The 18,236-nt window shown below is 42.5% G+C and overlaps 2 protein-coding genes across 2 annotated transcripts; one reads left to right on the plus strand and one right to left on the minus strand.

Annotated features, from left to right (window-relative positions):
* Positions 1-1,852: 1,852 nt before the first annotated feature.
* On the plus strand, positions 1,853-2,975 carry LOC103680461 (olfactory receptor 10H3-like). The gene has a single exon (XM_008709976.2). It carries the CDS (start codon positions 1,932-1,934, stop codon positions 2,973-2,975), a length of 1,044 nt encoding a protein of 347 aa, XP_008708198.2. The 5' UTR covers positions 1,853-1,931.
* A 9,313-nt stretch (positions 2,976-12,288) lies between these two features.
* On the minus strand, positions 12,289-13,227 carry LOC103680460 (olfactory receptor 10H3-like). The gene has a single exon (XM_008709975.2). The coding sequence runs from the start codon at positions 13,216-13,218 to the stop codon at positions 12,289-12,291; it is 930 nt and encodes a 309-aa protein (XP_008708197.1). The 5' UTR covers positions 13,219-13,227.
* Positions 13,228-18,236: the final 5,009 nt, after the last annotated feature.

The following is an 18,236-nucleotide window of genomic DNA, read 5'->3' on the forward strand; positions in this document are numbered from 1 at the left end:
AACTTTTTGAGGAATCTCCATACTGTATTCCAGAGTGGCAACCCCAGTTCGCCTTCCCACCAACAGTGTAAAAGTGTTCCCCTTTCTCCATATCACCTTAATATTTGTGATTTTGGGCTTTGGTTAAGAAGTCCTTCTTCATTCTGAGATCCCAAAACTTCTCCTATTAACTTTAAATTTCATTTTATGTGTGAAATCTATCTACCTTGGGTGTGGTCTTACACAGGAATTCAGATTTGTGCAGATTCAAAAAATGACCATCTTTCCCACCACAAACCAGTAAACAATCCATTCTTTCCATTTGACTTGTGCTCCCACCTTTATCACCTATTGGGTTTAGTGTCAGGCAAGGATAGTTTCCAAGATAGCCAACCAGAGTCATTCCATGTATCACACATATCATGCACGTCCTTTCCATTGTCACCCTTTTTTTAATGATGGCAAGCCTATACTGACTCTCAACACGGGGAGGGATATCTCTTTTTTTTAATGTTTTTTCATTATATTATGTTAGTGGGATATCTCTTATCTCTCTTGTATACTCCATTTTTAGAAGACCAGTATAGCTTCTCACTGACTTTATTTTTCAGAGAGAGGTTTAAGACAGTACTTGAATTTAAGTTGTAAATGTAGTTGCACTGAATATAATTTGGGGAAGAACTAATGTAATGGCTATATTAGCTCAATCCATCCAAGAGAGCACATTGGTTTCCGTATTTTCTGTGTACCCAGACCATCTTTTACATACCTATCCATGGTTAAAATTTCTGTCCTTGGAGATACTGCATGTGCTTGGTTATTTTCTAGATATTCTAAACCAGAGGATTTCAAACTATGATATGAGGATTCCCAGGGTCCTGGAGACTCTTTTTGGGGGCGATCAGGTCCTCACTCTTCCAATGAAGGTGAAGATGTATTTTTGTCTTATGCCTCAACTAAAATCACATATTGCCCCAGGGTGAATGAAGAAGGAGATACAAGCGTCATCTTGCCTTCCATCCTGCCAACATTGGTCACATTTGGAAAACTGTAAAACAAAGCCACACTGCTCACTACATGAGTTGTTCAAAATGCAGTTGCTTTGCTAAAGTGTCCCTTATATTAACATGAGTTGATTGTTCCCTTAGATTGAATCAAAGGTTGATTATTGTTCTTTTCCATGTGTTAATAACTAAATAGTTTCAAAGAATCACAGTTTTAATTACTAATATGGTAAGAATGGAGAGTTATCACTCCCTCAAACTATGGCCCTCTAGGGGACTCAATAGGTTTCTAGAGTAAAGAAATCCTGACACCAAAATGTATGAGCACTGTCTCATATTAGTCTGTGTCACTATTGGTAATGTTATTTTATGTTTTCCTCAAATTTTATCTTTAACGTGATGATTATGGGTGTAATTGCATGGAAAATACTGTCCATTTGGGAAGTTGATCTAGTCTTCTGCAACTTGTGTTCTGGCTTTGTTCAAATACATTCCACCTTCATTCTTTTATCTTTTAGGTCAATGATCACGTCTCTTCCCTTCTGATCCTGATATTCCTTCTTTCTGTATCTTTCCTCAAGCACCACTCCTGGCTTTCTGTTCCCTGCTAATGAGCAGCACAGACAGTGAGTACCCTTGCCTTGTTCCGGATTCTAAAACAATGCGCACCTAGTTTCCCACTTCATGTAACATTTGCTAATTTTGCGGTATATATTCTTAGTTAGCTAAGAAAGGCCTAGTGAATTTCGAGTTGAGAAGAAGCTTTTTAAAAATCTTTATGATATGTGCATTTTGCAGTATATATAAAATAATGCACTAATATATATCAATTAAAAATCTATTCTAAAAATCATAAATAGGAATTCAAATTTAGTAATCGAAGACTACTGCCTAGATTGATGTAATTATATGACATTTCTTTTTTAGTTTATTCATGTGACTAATCACATGATAGGTATTCTGATGCTGAATTATGCTTCTCCTTCATGGGATAAACTAGGTACCTTCATTCCCCTTCTGGTCTCACTAGATGCAGCATCTGAGGCAGGTCATAACTACAGCATGGTGTCTGAATTCATCCTCGTGGGCTTCTCCAACTTCCCCCCACATCTCCTGCCCGTCTTCTTCCTGCTGTTCCTGCTCATGTACCTGTTCACGCTGCTGGGGAACCTGATCATCATGGCCACTGTCTGGAGTGAGCGCAACCTGCACACACCTATGTACCTCTTCCTGTGCGCCCTGTCCGTCTCTGAGATCCTCTATACCTTCTCCATCACCCCACGCCTGCTGACTGACTTGCTCTCCACCAGCCACACCATTACCTTTGTGGCCTGTGCCAGCCAGATGTTCTTCTCCTTCATGTTCGGCTTCACTCACTCTTTCCTGCTCACAGTCATGGGCTACGACCGCTACGTGGCCATCACCCACCCCCTTTCGTACAATGTGCTCATGAGCACCCGCTCCTGTGCCCATCTAGTGTCCTGGTCCTGGGCTGGTGGCTCAGTCATGGGGTTGATGGTGACCCTGATAGTTTTTCACCTCACCTTCTGTGGGTCTAATGTGATACACCATTTTGGCTGCCATGCCCTTTCCCTCCTAAACTTGGCCTGTGGGAAAGAGACATCCTCTGTCACCATGGGGGTGATCCTGGTGTGTGTCACAGCTCTGATGGGCTGTTTATTCCTCATCATCCTCTCCTATGTCTTCATTGTGGCTGCCATATTGAGCATCCCCTCAGCCGAGGGCAGGCACAAGACCTTCTCCACATGTGTGTCCCATCTCACTGTGGTCATTGTGCACTACAGTTTTGCCTCCATTATCTACCTCAAGCCCAAGGGCCCCCATTCTATGGACAGTAACACTCTGATGGCCACCACCTATACAGTCTTCACTCCCTTTCTCAGCCCGATCATTTTCAGCCTCAGGAATAAGGAGCTCAAGAATGGTATAAAGAAAAGCTTCCAGAGAAAATTCAGTCCCCTAAGCTCCTGATGGCCCATTTGGTGGTGAGGAAGTATGATAGCATAAGAGACAATAATAACAACTCTCTCCATAGGACTATTGTAGGGATTCAGTATATGAAAATACTGAATAGATATTGGTAGATGCACCATTAGGTATTGGAGCAGGCTAAATATTTGTTTTCCCCAATTTGTTTGCTGCCTCTGGCGTAGAATCTATGTCTTGTCTTGACCCCGTGTGATGAACTTCATCCCATTACCTCTGTCTAAGAGTGTGTTGTCTCCCTATGGGTTGGTGGGAGACATCACATGGATGTGTGTGGGCATTGATGCCAATGGTTTCTCTTGAATGGACAAGTAAGGGAGGACCTTTCCTCCTCCACCACCAGGAAAAACAGAAATGAGCATAATAATAAATGCCACCAGCATCGAGGTTTTTTTTAAGAGGCACTGGGTCCAGTGTTGTCTAAGTATTATCTTTTAATTATAAGATATGTACAAAAGAACATAAACTATTTGTCTCCAAGGAGATGGTTGACTGACTCCTCAATGTCTTTGGAGGGCAGAGAACCTCAGGAGTTTTCTGTGTTGATCTGAGTTTAGTGAAGTATGTCCGAATGCGAAGTGGAGAAAGAGAAAGAGAAAGGCAGAGACAGACAAAGGGAAGAAGGTTCAGAGCTTAGGTAAGAACATACAGAATGTTAAAAGTGGGTTGTTATCTGACATCTTATTGAAGTTCTTTCCCCATTTCCCCCACATTACCTTCTGCAAAACAGCAAGTTCTCATGCCTGTGTTTCTTTGAGTCTATCTGGAGTTGTGTTGTAGGCATAGTGCTATGCCAAGATGGCACAAAGAGAGGTCAGGATATGGGTACTCTGAATATGCAGATGAGAAATGTTGTGCAGGTCATACAACACCTGAATGAAGGAGTCACATGGAGTTCTGTCTGAGTCCCATCCTAGGGTTTGAGAAGCGTATATCTGAGGATCCAGGGAGACGGACTTCCATTGGTGTAAATTCTTACTCAAAGCTGTGGCCCAAAATTTAGGCTGCTGGCAGAAGATATTTTATAACGATAAATGTAAGAATGGCTACCACATATGAGTGCCTGCTCCTTGCCAAATGTTGTGGGAAGAGTTTCCTGTGCATTCACCCTTCTAAGTCTCAAAATAAATTATTATTTCTGCACATTTAGAGATGACCCACATCTATTCCTATTCCTGTTTTTGAAATGCAGGAGAAATCAGAGAGGGAGATGAACCATGAGAGACTATGGACCCCCGGAAACAAACTGAGGGTTTCAGAGGGGTGGGGTGAGGGGAGCTGGGGTAATGGGGTGATGGGTATTAAGGAGGGCATGTGTTGTGGTGAGAACTTGGTGTTAAATGCAACTAATGAATCATTGAACAGTACATCAAAAACTGATGATGTACCATACAGTGGCTAACTGAACATAAAAAAAAAAAAAGAAATTCCAAGGGCTTTAGAAATTGTTGTCATAGTCCGAGAAATTGAACTTTAAAGAAAAATTTATTTATCATAATTCTGATTGGTTGTCCCTATAATTTCTTGCCTTAGTGTTAGTATTAAAATTTAAAGACTGCTGTTTCTAAACAATATAAATACATTAAAAATTGCTCTGTTACATCAGAGGAGGACCATCAGCACTTTCTTCTTTCCCTCATGTATATTACAAAAATAAAAACCTTCAATATTAAAAAAAAAAGAATGTCCAATCGAAAAAAGACAGTCTCTCCAACATATGGTGTTGGTAAAATTGGAAAGCCACATGCAGAAGAATGAAACAGGACCATTTTCTTACACCACATACAGAAGTAGATTCAAAGTGGATGAAAGACCTAAATGTGAGACAGGAATCCATCAAAATCCTAGAGGAGAAAAAGGCAGCAATGTCTGTGACCTGGGTCACAGCAACTTCTTGCTAGACACATCTCCAAAGGTAAGGGAGACAAAAGCAAAAATGAACTAGTGGCACTGCATCAAAATACAGACAGCATGGTACTGGCACAAAAACAGACACATAGACCAATGAAACAGAATAGAGAAACCAGAAATGGACCTCAGCGATTTGGGCAACTAATCTTTGACAAAGCAGGAAAAAACATCCAGTAGAAAAAAGACACTCTCTTCAATAAATGGTGCTGAGAAAATTGGACAGCTATATGCAAAAGAATGAAACTTGATCACTCTCTCATACCATACACAAAGATAAACTCCAAATGGAGGAAAGACCTCGATGTGAGACAGGAATCCATCAAAATCCTAGAGGAGAACATAGGCTGCAACCTCTTTGACATCGGCCACAGCAACTTTTTTATGACATATCTCCAAAGCAAGAGAAACAAAAGCAAAAATGAACTTGTGGGACTTCATCAAGATAAAAAGTTTCTGCACAGCCAAGGAAATAGTAAAAGAAAACTAAGAGGCAGCCCACGGAATGGAAGAAGATATTTGTAAATGGCACTACAGATAAAAGACTGGTATTCAAGATCTACAAAGAACTTCTCAAACTCAATACATGAGGAAGAAATAATCAAATAAAAAAATGGGCAGAAGATATGAACAGACATTTTTCCAATGAAAACATACAAATGACTAAGAAGTTGTGGTCCATATATACAACGGAATATTACTCAGCTATCAGAAAGAACAAGTTCTCAACATTTGCTGCAACATGGACGGCACTGGAGGAGATAATGCTAAGTGAAATAAGTCAAGCAGAGAAAGACAATTATCATATGATTTCTCTCATCTATGGAACATAAGAACTCGGAAGATCAGTAGGGGAAGAAAGGGATAAAGAAAGGAGGGGTAATCAGAAGGGAATGAAGCATGAGAGACTATGGACTATGAGAAACAAACTGAGGACTTCAGAGGGGGGGGTTGGGGAATGGGATAGGCTGGTGATGGGTAGCAAGGAGGGCACGTATTGCATGGTGCACTGGGTGTTATACGCAACTAATGAATCATCGAACTTTACATCAAAAACCAGGGATGTACTGTATGGTGACTAACATAATAAAATAAAAAAACATTAAAAAAATGGCTAACAGACACATGAAAAAATGTTCAAAATCATTAGCCATCAGGGAAATTCAAGTCAAAGCCACACCGAGATACCACCCTACACTGGTCAGAATGGCAAAAATTGACAAGGCAAGAAGCAATAAATGTTGGAGAGGATGTGGAGAAAGGGGACCCCTCCTACATTGTTGGTGGGAATGCAAGTTAGTACAGCCACTTTGGAAAACAGTGTGGAGGTCCCTTAAAAAGTTAAAAATTGAGCTTCCCTATGATCCAGCGATTGCACTACTGGATATTTACCCCAAAGATACAGATGTAGTTAAGAGAAGGGCCATAAGCACCCCAATGTTCATAGCAGCATTGTCCACAATAGCTAAATTGTGGAAGGAGCCGAGATGCCCTTCAACAGATGACTGGATTAAGAAGATGTGGTCCATATATACAACGGAATATTACTCAGCCATCAGAAAGAACGATTACCCAACATTTGCAGCAACATGGACAGGACTGGAGGAGATTGTGCTAAGTGAAATTAGTCAAGCAGAGAAAGACAATTATCATATGGTTTCACTCATTTATGGAACATAAGAAATAGCAGGGAGATCGGTAGGAGAATGCAGGAAAAACTGAAGGAGGAGGGAAACAGAGGGGGAAATGAAACACAAGAGACTATGGACTCCTGGAAACAAACTGAGGGTTTTAGAGGGGAGGGGGTGGGGTTATGGGCTAGCTCAGTGAAGGGTGAAGGAGGGCACGTATTGTATGCAACACTGGGTGTTATATGCAAACAATGAATCATGGAACACTACATCAAAAACTAATGATGTACTGTATGGTCACTAACAAAAAAACAGTCATTTTACTTTCTGGAACTTTCTATTTGAAACACCCCTGCTTGGTCTTTCCAATTTGATAGAAAATGATCCTTTTGCAAGATGTACTCATGGGTTCTTCAGGATCAAAGTTACTTCAGTGTCACCTCACTGCTAACTTTGTACCTAGGGTAATTTTTTTACATTATATCAAATTGTAACTATTGAAACTTTATTTTACAAAGATTGGTAAACTTTAAATGTTCATGTTTCTCTAAAGGTATTAATAAAAGCAGTTATTTAGTGAGTGAAAAAAAATTCAATTAGCTGGGGCACCTGGGTGGCTCAGTTGGTTAAGCATCTACCTTCAGCTCAGATCATGATCCCAGGGTCCTGGGATCAAGCCCCAGGTCAGGCTCTCTGCTCTATGGGGAGCCACCTTCTCCCTCTACCTGCCGCTCCCCCTGCTTGCATGCGCATGCTCTCTCTCTCAAATAAATTAATAAATAAATAAAATCTCAAAATTCAATTAACCAAGGTACTGTACATCATTAGTTTTTGATATAATGTTCAATGTTTCACTAGTTCAGTGTAACACCCAGTGCTCGTCATATCCTGTGCCCTCTTTAATGCCCATCAACCAGTTACCCCATCCCCCCAACCACCTCCCTTTCTGCAACCCTCAGTTTGTTTCCTGGAGTCAAGAGTCTCATATGGTTTGTCTCCCTCTCTGATTTCTTCCCATTCAGGTTCCCCCCTACCCCTATGGTCCCCTAAACTATTCCTTATGTTCCACTTATGAGTGAAACCATATGATAATTGTCTAATCAACTTATTTCACTTAGCATAATACCCTCCAGGTCCATCTATGTCAATGTAAATGAGAGATATTCATCTTTTCTGATGGCTGAGTATTATTCCATTGTATATATGAACAACATCTTCTTTCTCCACTCATCCATTGAAGGACATCTCGGCTCCTTCCACAGTTTGGCTATTGTGGACAATGCTGCTATGAACATTGGGGTGCATGGGGCCCTTCTTTTCACTACATCTGTATCTTCAGGGTAAATACCCAGGAGTGCAATTGCTGGGTCATAGGGTAGCTCTATTTTCAACTTTTTGAGGAACCTCCACTCTGTTTTCCAGAGTGGCTGTACCAGCTTGCATTCCCATCAATAGTGTTAAGAGGGTTCCTGTTTCTCCACATTCTTGCCAGCATTTGTTGTTTCTTGTCTTGTTAATTTTTGCCATTCTCACTGGTATGAGGTGGTATCTCATTGTGGTTTTGATTTGAATTTCCCTAATGGCAAGTGATGTGGAGCATTTTTTTCATGTGTCTGTTGGCCATTTGGATGTCTTCTTTGGAGAAGTGTGTGTTCATGTCTTCTGCCCATTTCTTGACTGGATTATTTGTTTTTTGGGTGTTGAGTTTGACAAGTTCTTTAGAGATCTTGGATACCAGACCTTTTTTTTTAATTTCCTTTTTAAAAATTATTAACATATACACTGTATTATTTGTTTCAGGGGTACAGGTCTGTGATTCATCAGTCTTACACAATACACAGCGCTCAGCATAGCACATATGCTCCCCGATGTCCATCAACCAGCCACCCCATTCCTTCCTGCCTTTCCAAACCCCTCCCTTCATCTTTACTTCCATCCAGCCTGCACCCTGAAGACACCATTCCCGGTAACTCTCTCCATTGATATATATATATATATATATATATATATAAAACAGACAGCAAGCTCTCTGCACCATGTGAAAGCCTTGAAAAAGCCTTGAAATGCTCTCAGAGTGTCCAGAGCTGTGGTTTTGCCTTTTCTCCCTCCTGGCAAACTTAGTTACTTTCCATACATTCTATGGAGGGAAAAGACTCAGCAAATAGAAGAGACATATGTCTTTGCAGAAGTTGGGCTTCCACAGGCCCCAGGCCCCCAGGTCAGGGAGCACACCACATAAGAGGTACAGTTGGAGGCTCTGCTCTGAGAAGGCTTGGAGATGAGGAGTGGGATATGAGGACGGAAGCGTCTGTTCCATAACTAAAGTGCCTCCATAGTCTTCTCTCTTTATATCAGGAGGAATGTATCTGGCTCAAGTTTGGACCTGAATTTTGAAAATGCTTTGTTGTACACTTCAAGGCATGGACAAGTGGATGGAGGGTCACATGAAGGAACAGGTGTGTAGCACTTCCCCTTTGCCCTTTGTGATCATCCTCATTTACTATGGCCATCCTCGCAGGCTCCTCTGCCATCTCCAGTTCTGGTTTCTGTCCCCAAAGCTGAGTGCAGGTAATTCCGTGTGCCAATGTAGAAAAACAATTACTGTTTAGATTGGTACTGGTGTTCATAGCCACTCCCCTCTTGTGGCTACATATTTTAAAGACCTTTGTTTGTATTTTTAAAATCAGTGCCAAAAAGGAAAGGCATAATTTGTAAACCAAATGACACATCTTATATCTTATTAGCTTAGTAGTTGGTGTTACTTAGTCTTTAGCTGCCAGACTACAATTATAGTATCAAGGAAAAAAAAGGTTACATGTGTCATGAGATTGCACATTAAAAAAAAATAGAAACAAGCAGTAAAAAGGTGAATTCAAAACATACTGTAACATTATTACATATGTTATATGATATATACTAATACATATATAACACACAGATATGTATACGCATCTATCCTGATAGTTCTCTTTCTCTGGGGAACTCGAATACAAAACACTCAAAAGAAAAAGAAGCCTTGGGAAAATGTCACCTTTCCATCTAAAGAGATGAGTCCAGATCTCCAGATCCCTGGTGGTCTTTCCTTTGTGTAAATATTTCCACCAGGTCAACCCCTGCAACTCAGTGTCTCTCTGCTGATGTGCGTGTTTATGTATCCTTATTGTAAGGCAGAGGCCTCATCACACAGGAGTTTTAGCATCTCTTCTGAGCTCACACAGTCCACACCGAGCACGGAGAAAGTTCCTGGTGTCCTCAGTTCCTACTCTGCTGTGTTCGTTGGGTGTAGACCACAGGCCCTGGGCTGGGTACCCTATAGCTTCATGGTCACGTGTGTCCTCACAAGGCTCCAAGGGCCTTGCTGCCAACGAACAAATCCTGCAGCTGGGTTATCAGGACTCCTTCACCTTTGCTGATGGACTTCCAAGGATACTCAACCTTTCTCATGAGTGATATAAATGCCTTAAGTTTTCTCTGTAGAGAAGAATGGCCTAAGGATCTAGCCTGAAACTCATTTTGTCATGAAACAAATCACATAGAATGTCAGGATGCCATTTCATGAGTCAGTTTTCTAGGGCCACTGTAACAAGCACATAAACCTGGTGACTTAAAACCATACACGTTTATCCTCCTCTATGCTGGAGGCCAGAAGCTGAAATCAGGGTCACCAGGTGTGAGTCAAGGTGTGAGCAGAGCTGTGTCCTTTGGGGGATCCAGGGGAGAATCTGTCTCTTTCTTTCCCAGCTTCCAGAGGCAGCAGGCATTCCTTGGCTTAAGGTTCCCGCCTCAGTTACTCCAATCTCTCGTTCCAGTGTCACATCCCCTACTTCTCCGTGTGTCTGACCCCTCCTGCCCCTTTAGAAGGACACTTGCAATTATAGCAAGCCCATCTGGATGATCCAGGGCAATCCCTCTGTCTCAGATCCTTAACTGCATCTTATTTGCTCTGGGTAAGGGAACATAGTCATAGGCTCTGGATAAGGCCATCTTAGGTGGCATTAGTCATTAGCACCAATAATTGTAAAATAATGAAATGGAACCCCGGAGTCTCACTGTCAGTGTTGATGTGACAAAGTGTCTCAGTAGCTGCTCTGGAGTCAGTGTTTCTCTCTGGCTGTGTGAAAGGGGAGTGTGTGCCTGGGGCTGCACCTGCCCTCCAGCCCTGAAGGGTGTCTATTCCTTCTAGTGACAGCCTTCCTCTCCTGGTCACAACCACACTTCTCTCTGCAGGTGCTGAGGGAGGTGCATTCCTGATCACCAAGTGCACTTACATGCAGACTGTAATGGATTCCTGCTTCACCACTTAAGGGCAGTGTGGCTGGAGATGAAGCATCTCCCAGAATATCATTTTCTGCATTTCCAAAATATGACTAGTAATAGATGTGGGTCATAACTAAATATGCAGAAATAATGATTTATTTTTAGACTAGAAGAGTGAGTGCACAGGAAACACTTCCTACAACATTTGGCAAGCAGCAGGCACTCATATGTGACAGCCATTCTTAGGTTTATTTTTACAAAACACTTGCTGCCTGCCACTCAAATATCTGGACACAGCTTTGAGTAAAAATTTACACGAACGGAAGGCCCCCTTGCTAGATGCTCAGACACATGGTTTCCCGGACCCCAACATGGAGTCAGGTAGACCTTCATGTGACTCCTTCATTCAGGTGTTGTATAACCTCCACCTACATTTCTCATCTGCATTCAGGGTATGACCTCTCTGTGCCATTTTGACATAGTACTGTGCCCTCCAACATATCTCCTCATAGAGATTCAAGGAAAACACAGGAAGAAGAAATTGATGTTTTACTGAAAGTAATGTGGGGAAATAGGGATAAGGATTGAGAGACTATGGACTCTGAGAAACAAACTGAGGGCTTCAGAGGGGAGGGGGTGGGGGAATGGGATAGGCTGGTGATGGGTATTAAGGAGGGCACGTAGTGCATGGTGTTATACGCAACTGATGAATCATGAAACTTTACATCAAAAACCAGGGATGTACTGTATGGTGACTAATATAATATAATAAAAAATTATTATTAAAAAAAGGATTTCCATGAGATATCAGAAAGCAACACCCTTTTAACATTCTGTATGTTCTTCCTGAAGAACTGAACCTTCTCCCCCCCACCTCTCTGTCTCTGTCTCTCTCTCTTTTTCCACTTTGCCTTTGGATATCAGTCACTCAACTCACATCCACATTCAAACATCCTTAGGATCTATCCCCTTCACAGACGGTGGGGAACTATAAGCAGTCAACTATCTCCTTGGAGACAGTTTATGTTCTTTTGTGCATTTGTTATAATTAAAAGACAATACTTATACAACACTGGACAGTGTGCCTGATAAGAAAATCCCCAATGCTGGTGGTCTTTATTAGTATGCTTATTTTCGTTAATCTTTATGGTGGAGGAGGGAAGGTCCTCCTGTGCTTCTTCATTCAAGAAGAACCATTGGTATCAGTGCCCAGACACGTCCATGTGATGCCCCCCACCAGCCCATAGGCAGATAACACGTTCCTAGACAGACGTAACGTGTTGGAGTTCATGAGGTCAAGAACAAGAGATGATGATTGCTAGAGCTTATGCAAAATTGGGGAAAAACAAACACATAGCATGCATCCAACACCTATGGGTGCATCCAGCAATACCTATTCAGTATTTTTGTATACTGAATACCTACAGAAGTCCTATGGAATGAGTCCTTATTATTCCCAGCCCTTCTTTCGTATTTCCTCACCACCGTATTTCCTCCAGCCATCAGGAGTTTAGGGGACTGAATTTTCTCTGGAAGCTTTTCTTTATGGCATTCTTGAGCTCCTTATTCCTGAGGCTGAAAATGATCGGGCTGAGAAAGGGAGTGAAGACTATATAGGTGGTGGCCATCAGAGTGTTACTGTCCGTAGAATGGGGGCCCTTAGGCTTGAGGTAGATAGTAGAGGCAAAACCATAGTGTACAATGACCACAGTGAGGTGGGACACACATGTGGAGAAGGTCTTGTGTCTGCCCTCAGCTGAGGGGATCCTCAATATGGCAGCCACGATGAAGACATAGGAGAGGATGATGAGGAATAAACATCCCATCAGAGCTGTGACACACACCAGGACCACACCCAAGGTGACAGAAGATGTCCCCATCCCACAGGACAACTTTAGGAGGGAAAGTACATGGCAGGCAAAGTGGTATATCACGTTAGACTCACAGAAGGTGAGGTGAAAAACTATCAGGGTCACCATCATCCCCATGACTGAGCCACCAGCCCAGGTCCAGGACACCAGACGGGCACAGGTGCGGGTGCTCATGAGTACACTGTAGTGAAGGGGGTGGCAGATGGCCACATAGCGATCGTAGCCCATGATCATGAGCAGGAAGGAGTGGGTGAAGCCGAATGTGAAGGAGAAGAACATCTGGCTGGCACAGGCCACAAAGGTGATCGTGTGGTGGTTTGAGAGCATGTCAACCAGCATGCGAGGGGTGAGGGTAACAGTGAACAGAATTTCGGAGATGGACAAGGCACACAGGAAGAGGTACATGGGTGTGTGTAGGCTGTGCTCACTCCAGACAGTGGCCATGATGATCAGGTTCCCCAGCAGCGTGAACAGGTACATGAGCAGGAACAGCAGGAAGAAGGCAGGCAGGAGATGTGGCGGGAAGGTGGAGAAGCCCACGAGGATGAATTCAGACACCATGCTGTAGTTCTGACCAGCCGCGGATGCTGCATCTGGTGAGACCAGAAAGGATATGAAGGTACATGGTTTATCCCATGAAGGACAAGCATGGTTCAGCATCAGAAAACCCTAATGAATCGTTGGCCACTGCATCAATAACTAATGATGTACTATATGTTGGCTAACTGAACACACACACAAAAAAGAAAACCTATCATGTGGTTAGTCACATGAATAAACTAAGAAGGAAATGCCATATAACTGTACCAATGGACAGCAATACTGGATTACTAAATTTCAGTTCCTATTCATGATTTAAAAATTGATATATAATTGATATATAACGTATTATTTTAGATATACAGCATAATGATTAACATATGCACATATCATAACGATTTTTTAAAAAGTTTTTCTCAACCTGACACCGAGATTTTCCTAGCTAATCAGGAATATATACTGCAAAACTGGCAAATAGTACATGAACTGAGAAACCACCAGTGCATTATTTTAGAATCAGGAAAAAGCCAAGGTTACTCACTGTCTCTGCTGGTCATTAGCTGGAAACTGAAAGTCTGGAACAGTACTTGAAGAAAGATATAAAAAGGAGTATCAGGATTGGAAAGGAGGAGATGTGAGAATCTACCTAGAAAGGTAAAAGGATGAAGGCAGCATATATTAGAGCAAAGAAAGAGCACAAGCTGTGGAGAACTAGATAAACTTTCCAAACTCACAGCATTTCCCATAGAATTATACCGATAATAATCATACAAAATGTAGAATATAAGGGAAACATAAGATAACATTACCATTAGTGACACAAACTGTAACAAGACAGCTCTCAAACATTTTGACCTCAGGATTTATTTTCTTTTAAGATTTTATTTATTTATTTGAGAGAAAGCAAGAAAGACAGCATGAGTGGTGGAAGGACAGAGGAGCAGAGGGAGAAGCAGACTCCTCATTGGGCAGGGAGCCTGATGTGGGGCTTGATCCCAGGACCCTGGGATCATGACCTGAGCCAAAGGAAGACACTTAATCAACTAAGTCACCCAGGTGCCCCTGGTCTGTGGATTTCTTTATGCTAATAAACTATTGAGTCCCCTAGAGGGCTTTTGTTTGAGGGAGTTATAACTCATCATTCTTACCATATTAATAACTAAAACTGAGATTCTTTGAAAATATTTACTTATTAGCTCATTAAAAGAACAAAAATCAACCTTTGATTCAACCTAAAGGAACATCAATATCATGTTAATATACATAATGTTTTAGGAAAGCAACTGCATTTTAAAAAACTCATTTAGTGAGAAGTGTGGCTTTGTTTTACATTTAGGCAAATTTATCCAATGTTGGCAGGATGGAAGACAAGATGATGCTTGTATCTGCTTCTTCATTCAGCTTGTGGCAATATGTGGTTTTAGTTGAAGCATATGACGAAAATACATCCTCTCCTTCATTGGAAAAGTGAGGACCTGATGGCCCCCAGAAAGGGCCTCGGGGACCCCAGGGTCCTCATATCATACTTTGAAAGCTTCTGGTTTAGAATATCTGGGAATTAACCTAGCACATGCAATATTTCCAAGGACAGAAATTTTAACCATGGATAGATATGTAGAAGATGGTCTGGATACATGGAAAACATGGAAATCAATGTGCTCTCTTGGATGGGATGAGCTAATAGAGCAGTTATGTCAGTTCTTCCACAGATTATACTCAGCGTAACTGCATTTAAAATTTAAGAAGTTAAATTTAAGTACTATCTTAAACCTCCTTCTGAAAAATAATGTCAGTGAAAAGCTATACTGGTCTTCTAAAAATGGAGTATACATGGGGCACCTGGGTGGCTCAGTCGGTTGAGCATCAGACTCTTGATTTCAGCTCAGGTCATGATGCCAGGGTGCTGGGATCAAGCCCCAGTCCAGCTCCCTGCTCAGCAATCAGTGGGGAGTCTGCTTGCCTCTGTCTCCCTCTACACATCCCCCCAACTCCAACTCTCTCTCTCTCTCTCAACTAGGTAAATGAATCTAAGAGAAAATTTAAAATATAAAATAAATAAAAGTGGAGTACACAAGATAGATAGATATGCCTCCTGGTATTGAGACTCACATTAGACTCAGAATCATTTTAAAAATTGTGAATCTGGAACAGATACGTATCATATGTATAATACACAGATCACACTAGTTGGATACCTCAGAAATATCCCTGCTTGATTCAAAACCCAATAGGTGATAAAGGTGGGAGCCCAAAATCAAGTGGGAAAAAATGGGTTGCTTAAACTAGTTTGTGGTGGGAAAACCGGTGATTTTATGAAGCCATGCAAATCTGAATTCCTGCCCAACATTGCAGGCAAAAGTGGAATCCAGATGGATTTCACCCATAGAAGGAAATATGAAGTCAGCAAGAGAAGCTGCAGGAGAATAACTTTGTGATCTAAGAGTGAAGAAGGAGTTATTAAACAGACCTCAAAAGCACAAATGTTAAGGTGATTTTAGAAAGGCAAGAAATGTCTCTATGCATGTTTTATATACAAAGGAGCATTTGAATTTTATAAGCGTATCTTCTGTAAGTTGTTGATGCCATTCTCAGTAGATAAATGTTAACTGCTTGGAAAAAGAAACAGACATGAAAGCTTCCCCAAGGAATTTGTTCAACAAAGGATATCCAGGATCCATGAACGGGCAGGTGGAAATTGGGAAAAGAGCCTTTGCATTGTTGAAAATTGACCAGGAAACGCTATCTAGAATAAATAAGAAGCCAGTGACATTCAGAAGGAGAAACCTCAATGCAGAAACGAGCCAAGGATATGAGCAGAGAACTCACAGAAGGAGTAACACAGAGACACGAAAGGATGGTTTTAAGACAAGGAAGGGGGAGCAAAATGAGCATGGACTTTCACTGTGCACCTATTCATTTCCCCAGATTAGAAAGTACCCAATGCCAATCGAAATATGGGAAGAAAGCAATCCTCATGGCCTGCTGGCAAGAACGGAGACTGGAGAAGCACAGATTTCACCTGCTCTGTGCACCAGGACATGTGCTCCTGAGCACCTATATTGATCGCTCACACCTGTCTGAGGGGAGCATGTCAAGGATGTTTAGGTAGCACTGCTTGGAGTGGGGAAATGGACAAGCCTGCTTGGGAACCATAATTGGGAGGAGGGCAGGTCACATGGGCTGGATGCAACTCCTGGGTCCCCAGGTAGGAGTTCAATGCACACACAGCAGTGTAAAGGAACCTGTTAAATGATCTTGAGTGAATGAAGCAAAAGCAGATGAATGCTCTAGCATAATTCCATTTGGGCACACTAAAATTAGAGCACCTGAAACTATTCTGGATGATCCTATAATGGTGTGTACAAGTAACTATGCATTTGCCAAACCCAAGAATGTACAACACAGACAGTGAATCCTAATGTCCTGTGGGCTGAGTTAATAATAGTAATATAACCATATTGGTTCACCAACTGGAACAAATGGGACACAAGAATACCAGATTGTACAAGGTTTAGCAACAACCTGGCATCAACACACTGAATGCCAGTATCATCCCCTCCCTTCCCATGAGCTGGAACAACAATAAGATCCTCCAGGCATGTACAAACATTTCTGGTGGGGGGGGGCATTCCAGAATCATCCCCAAACAAGAATGCAGACCTAGAAGCTGCAAAGGGCACTAGGTTGGGTGAAGAACCCAAGTCCCAGAATGGGCAACCAGAGAGGACTCCCGGCAGCTGCCCAAGGCTAAGAGTCTGTCTTATGATCCTTCTCCCAGACCCTGTCCCATCTTGAGTCTGGGCCTTGCTCCCCACAACTGTCTGAGTATTGCCACCTACCCTGTCCCTCCTGGTACCCCTCAGCCTGGGCTGCCTCTTCCAGGAAGCAGCCTGCAGGGGAAGGCAGAAGAAGCTCTCCTGCCTGGGGCTGTCAGCAGCACACAGGGGCAGGTATGGGGCCAGACATCGGGGCTCCTGGAACAAATGCTGTGTGCTTTATCCCTGCTGCAGCTTCCCAGCAGGCTGCTCCCCAGGGTCTCCCCAGGACACCAACCTGCAAGGTTGCCCTCAGGGTCTGGAGAGGCCAGGAGGATCATCAGAGGGCCTCCGGGGACCTGCAGCCTCTACTCCTTCCTCTAATAACCCAACACAACTAAGCCTCCCTGCTGTCTCTCCCTGCCCAGAGAGTCCCAGCCCCTGCTGAAGACTAGGAACTCCCAGTCCTGGGGGCGACAGGACCAGATTAGATGCCCTCAACCCCTTGGGGTCAGGCTAGGGTCAGAGGGAAGGCAGGAGCCGGAGGAGCCCAGAGTGGGAATCCAGGGCTCTGACTAAGGTCAAGACAGTTGGAAGGCTTCCCAGTATAAGGGTAATTTAGAGTTGGGTCTTGGAGAGTCACTTCTCTTTGTCAGTAGAAGTTATCAGTGTCTTCTCGCCAAACTTGATAGCCCCACTTCTTCTTGTGGTCAAGTTCTTCCCTATCCTTGTTTCCTGGTGGTCCAGGCCAAAGAGTCCACATTAACATCTGCCTGTCTATGATATAACTAAACTAATATTTGGTCTCTTGTGTGTTTTTGTTTACTGATCATCTGATGAGAGTCTTTGTATGCTCATGAGTTGGCTGGTGACCTTGGGTTTAATGTTACATCTTTTTTTTTTATAATAATATTTTGTTATTATATTATGTTAGTCACCATACAGTACATCCCTAGTTTTTCTGCCTCCAGCTCCAAGATCTGGCCTCATTGTTGAGTAATAGTTTAAATCCACAGAAGGCCCCCTTTCTGGATCCTCAGGCATAATGCTTTCCCAAACCCCAGCATGGGAGTCAGACAAACCTAAATTTCCATGGGACCCCTTCACTCCTGTGTTGTGTGACCTCCACCAACATTTCTCATCTGCATAATAAGGATACCTATACCCTTGACCTCCCTTTGCCATCTTGAGATGTCATTGTATCTACAACACACCCCCCAGAGAGATTCAAGGAAAACACAGGAGTGAGAATTGGTGTTTTTCTGAAAATAATGTGGGTAAAGG

The sequence above is a fragment of the Ursus maritimus genome, unplaced genomic scaffold (assembly GCF_017311325.1).
Source record: "Ursus maritimus isolate PB19 unplaced genomic scaffold, ASM1731132v1 scaffold_202, whole genome shotgun sequence".
NCBI lineage: Eukaryota > Metazoa > Chordata > Mammalia > Carnivora > Ursidae > Ursus > Ursus maritimus.

What these genes read in the sequence shown, in the direction of transcription:
- LOC103680461 (XM_008709976.2), top strand. Translation starts at nt 1,932, where the DNA reads ATGATAGGTATTCTGATGCTGAATTATGCTTCTCCTTCATGGGATAAA.
- LOC103680460 (XM_008709975.2), bottom strand. Translation starts at nt 13,218, where the DNA reads ATGGTGTCTGAATTCATCCTCGTGGGCTTCTCCACCTTCCCGCCACAT.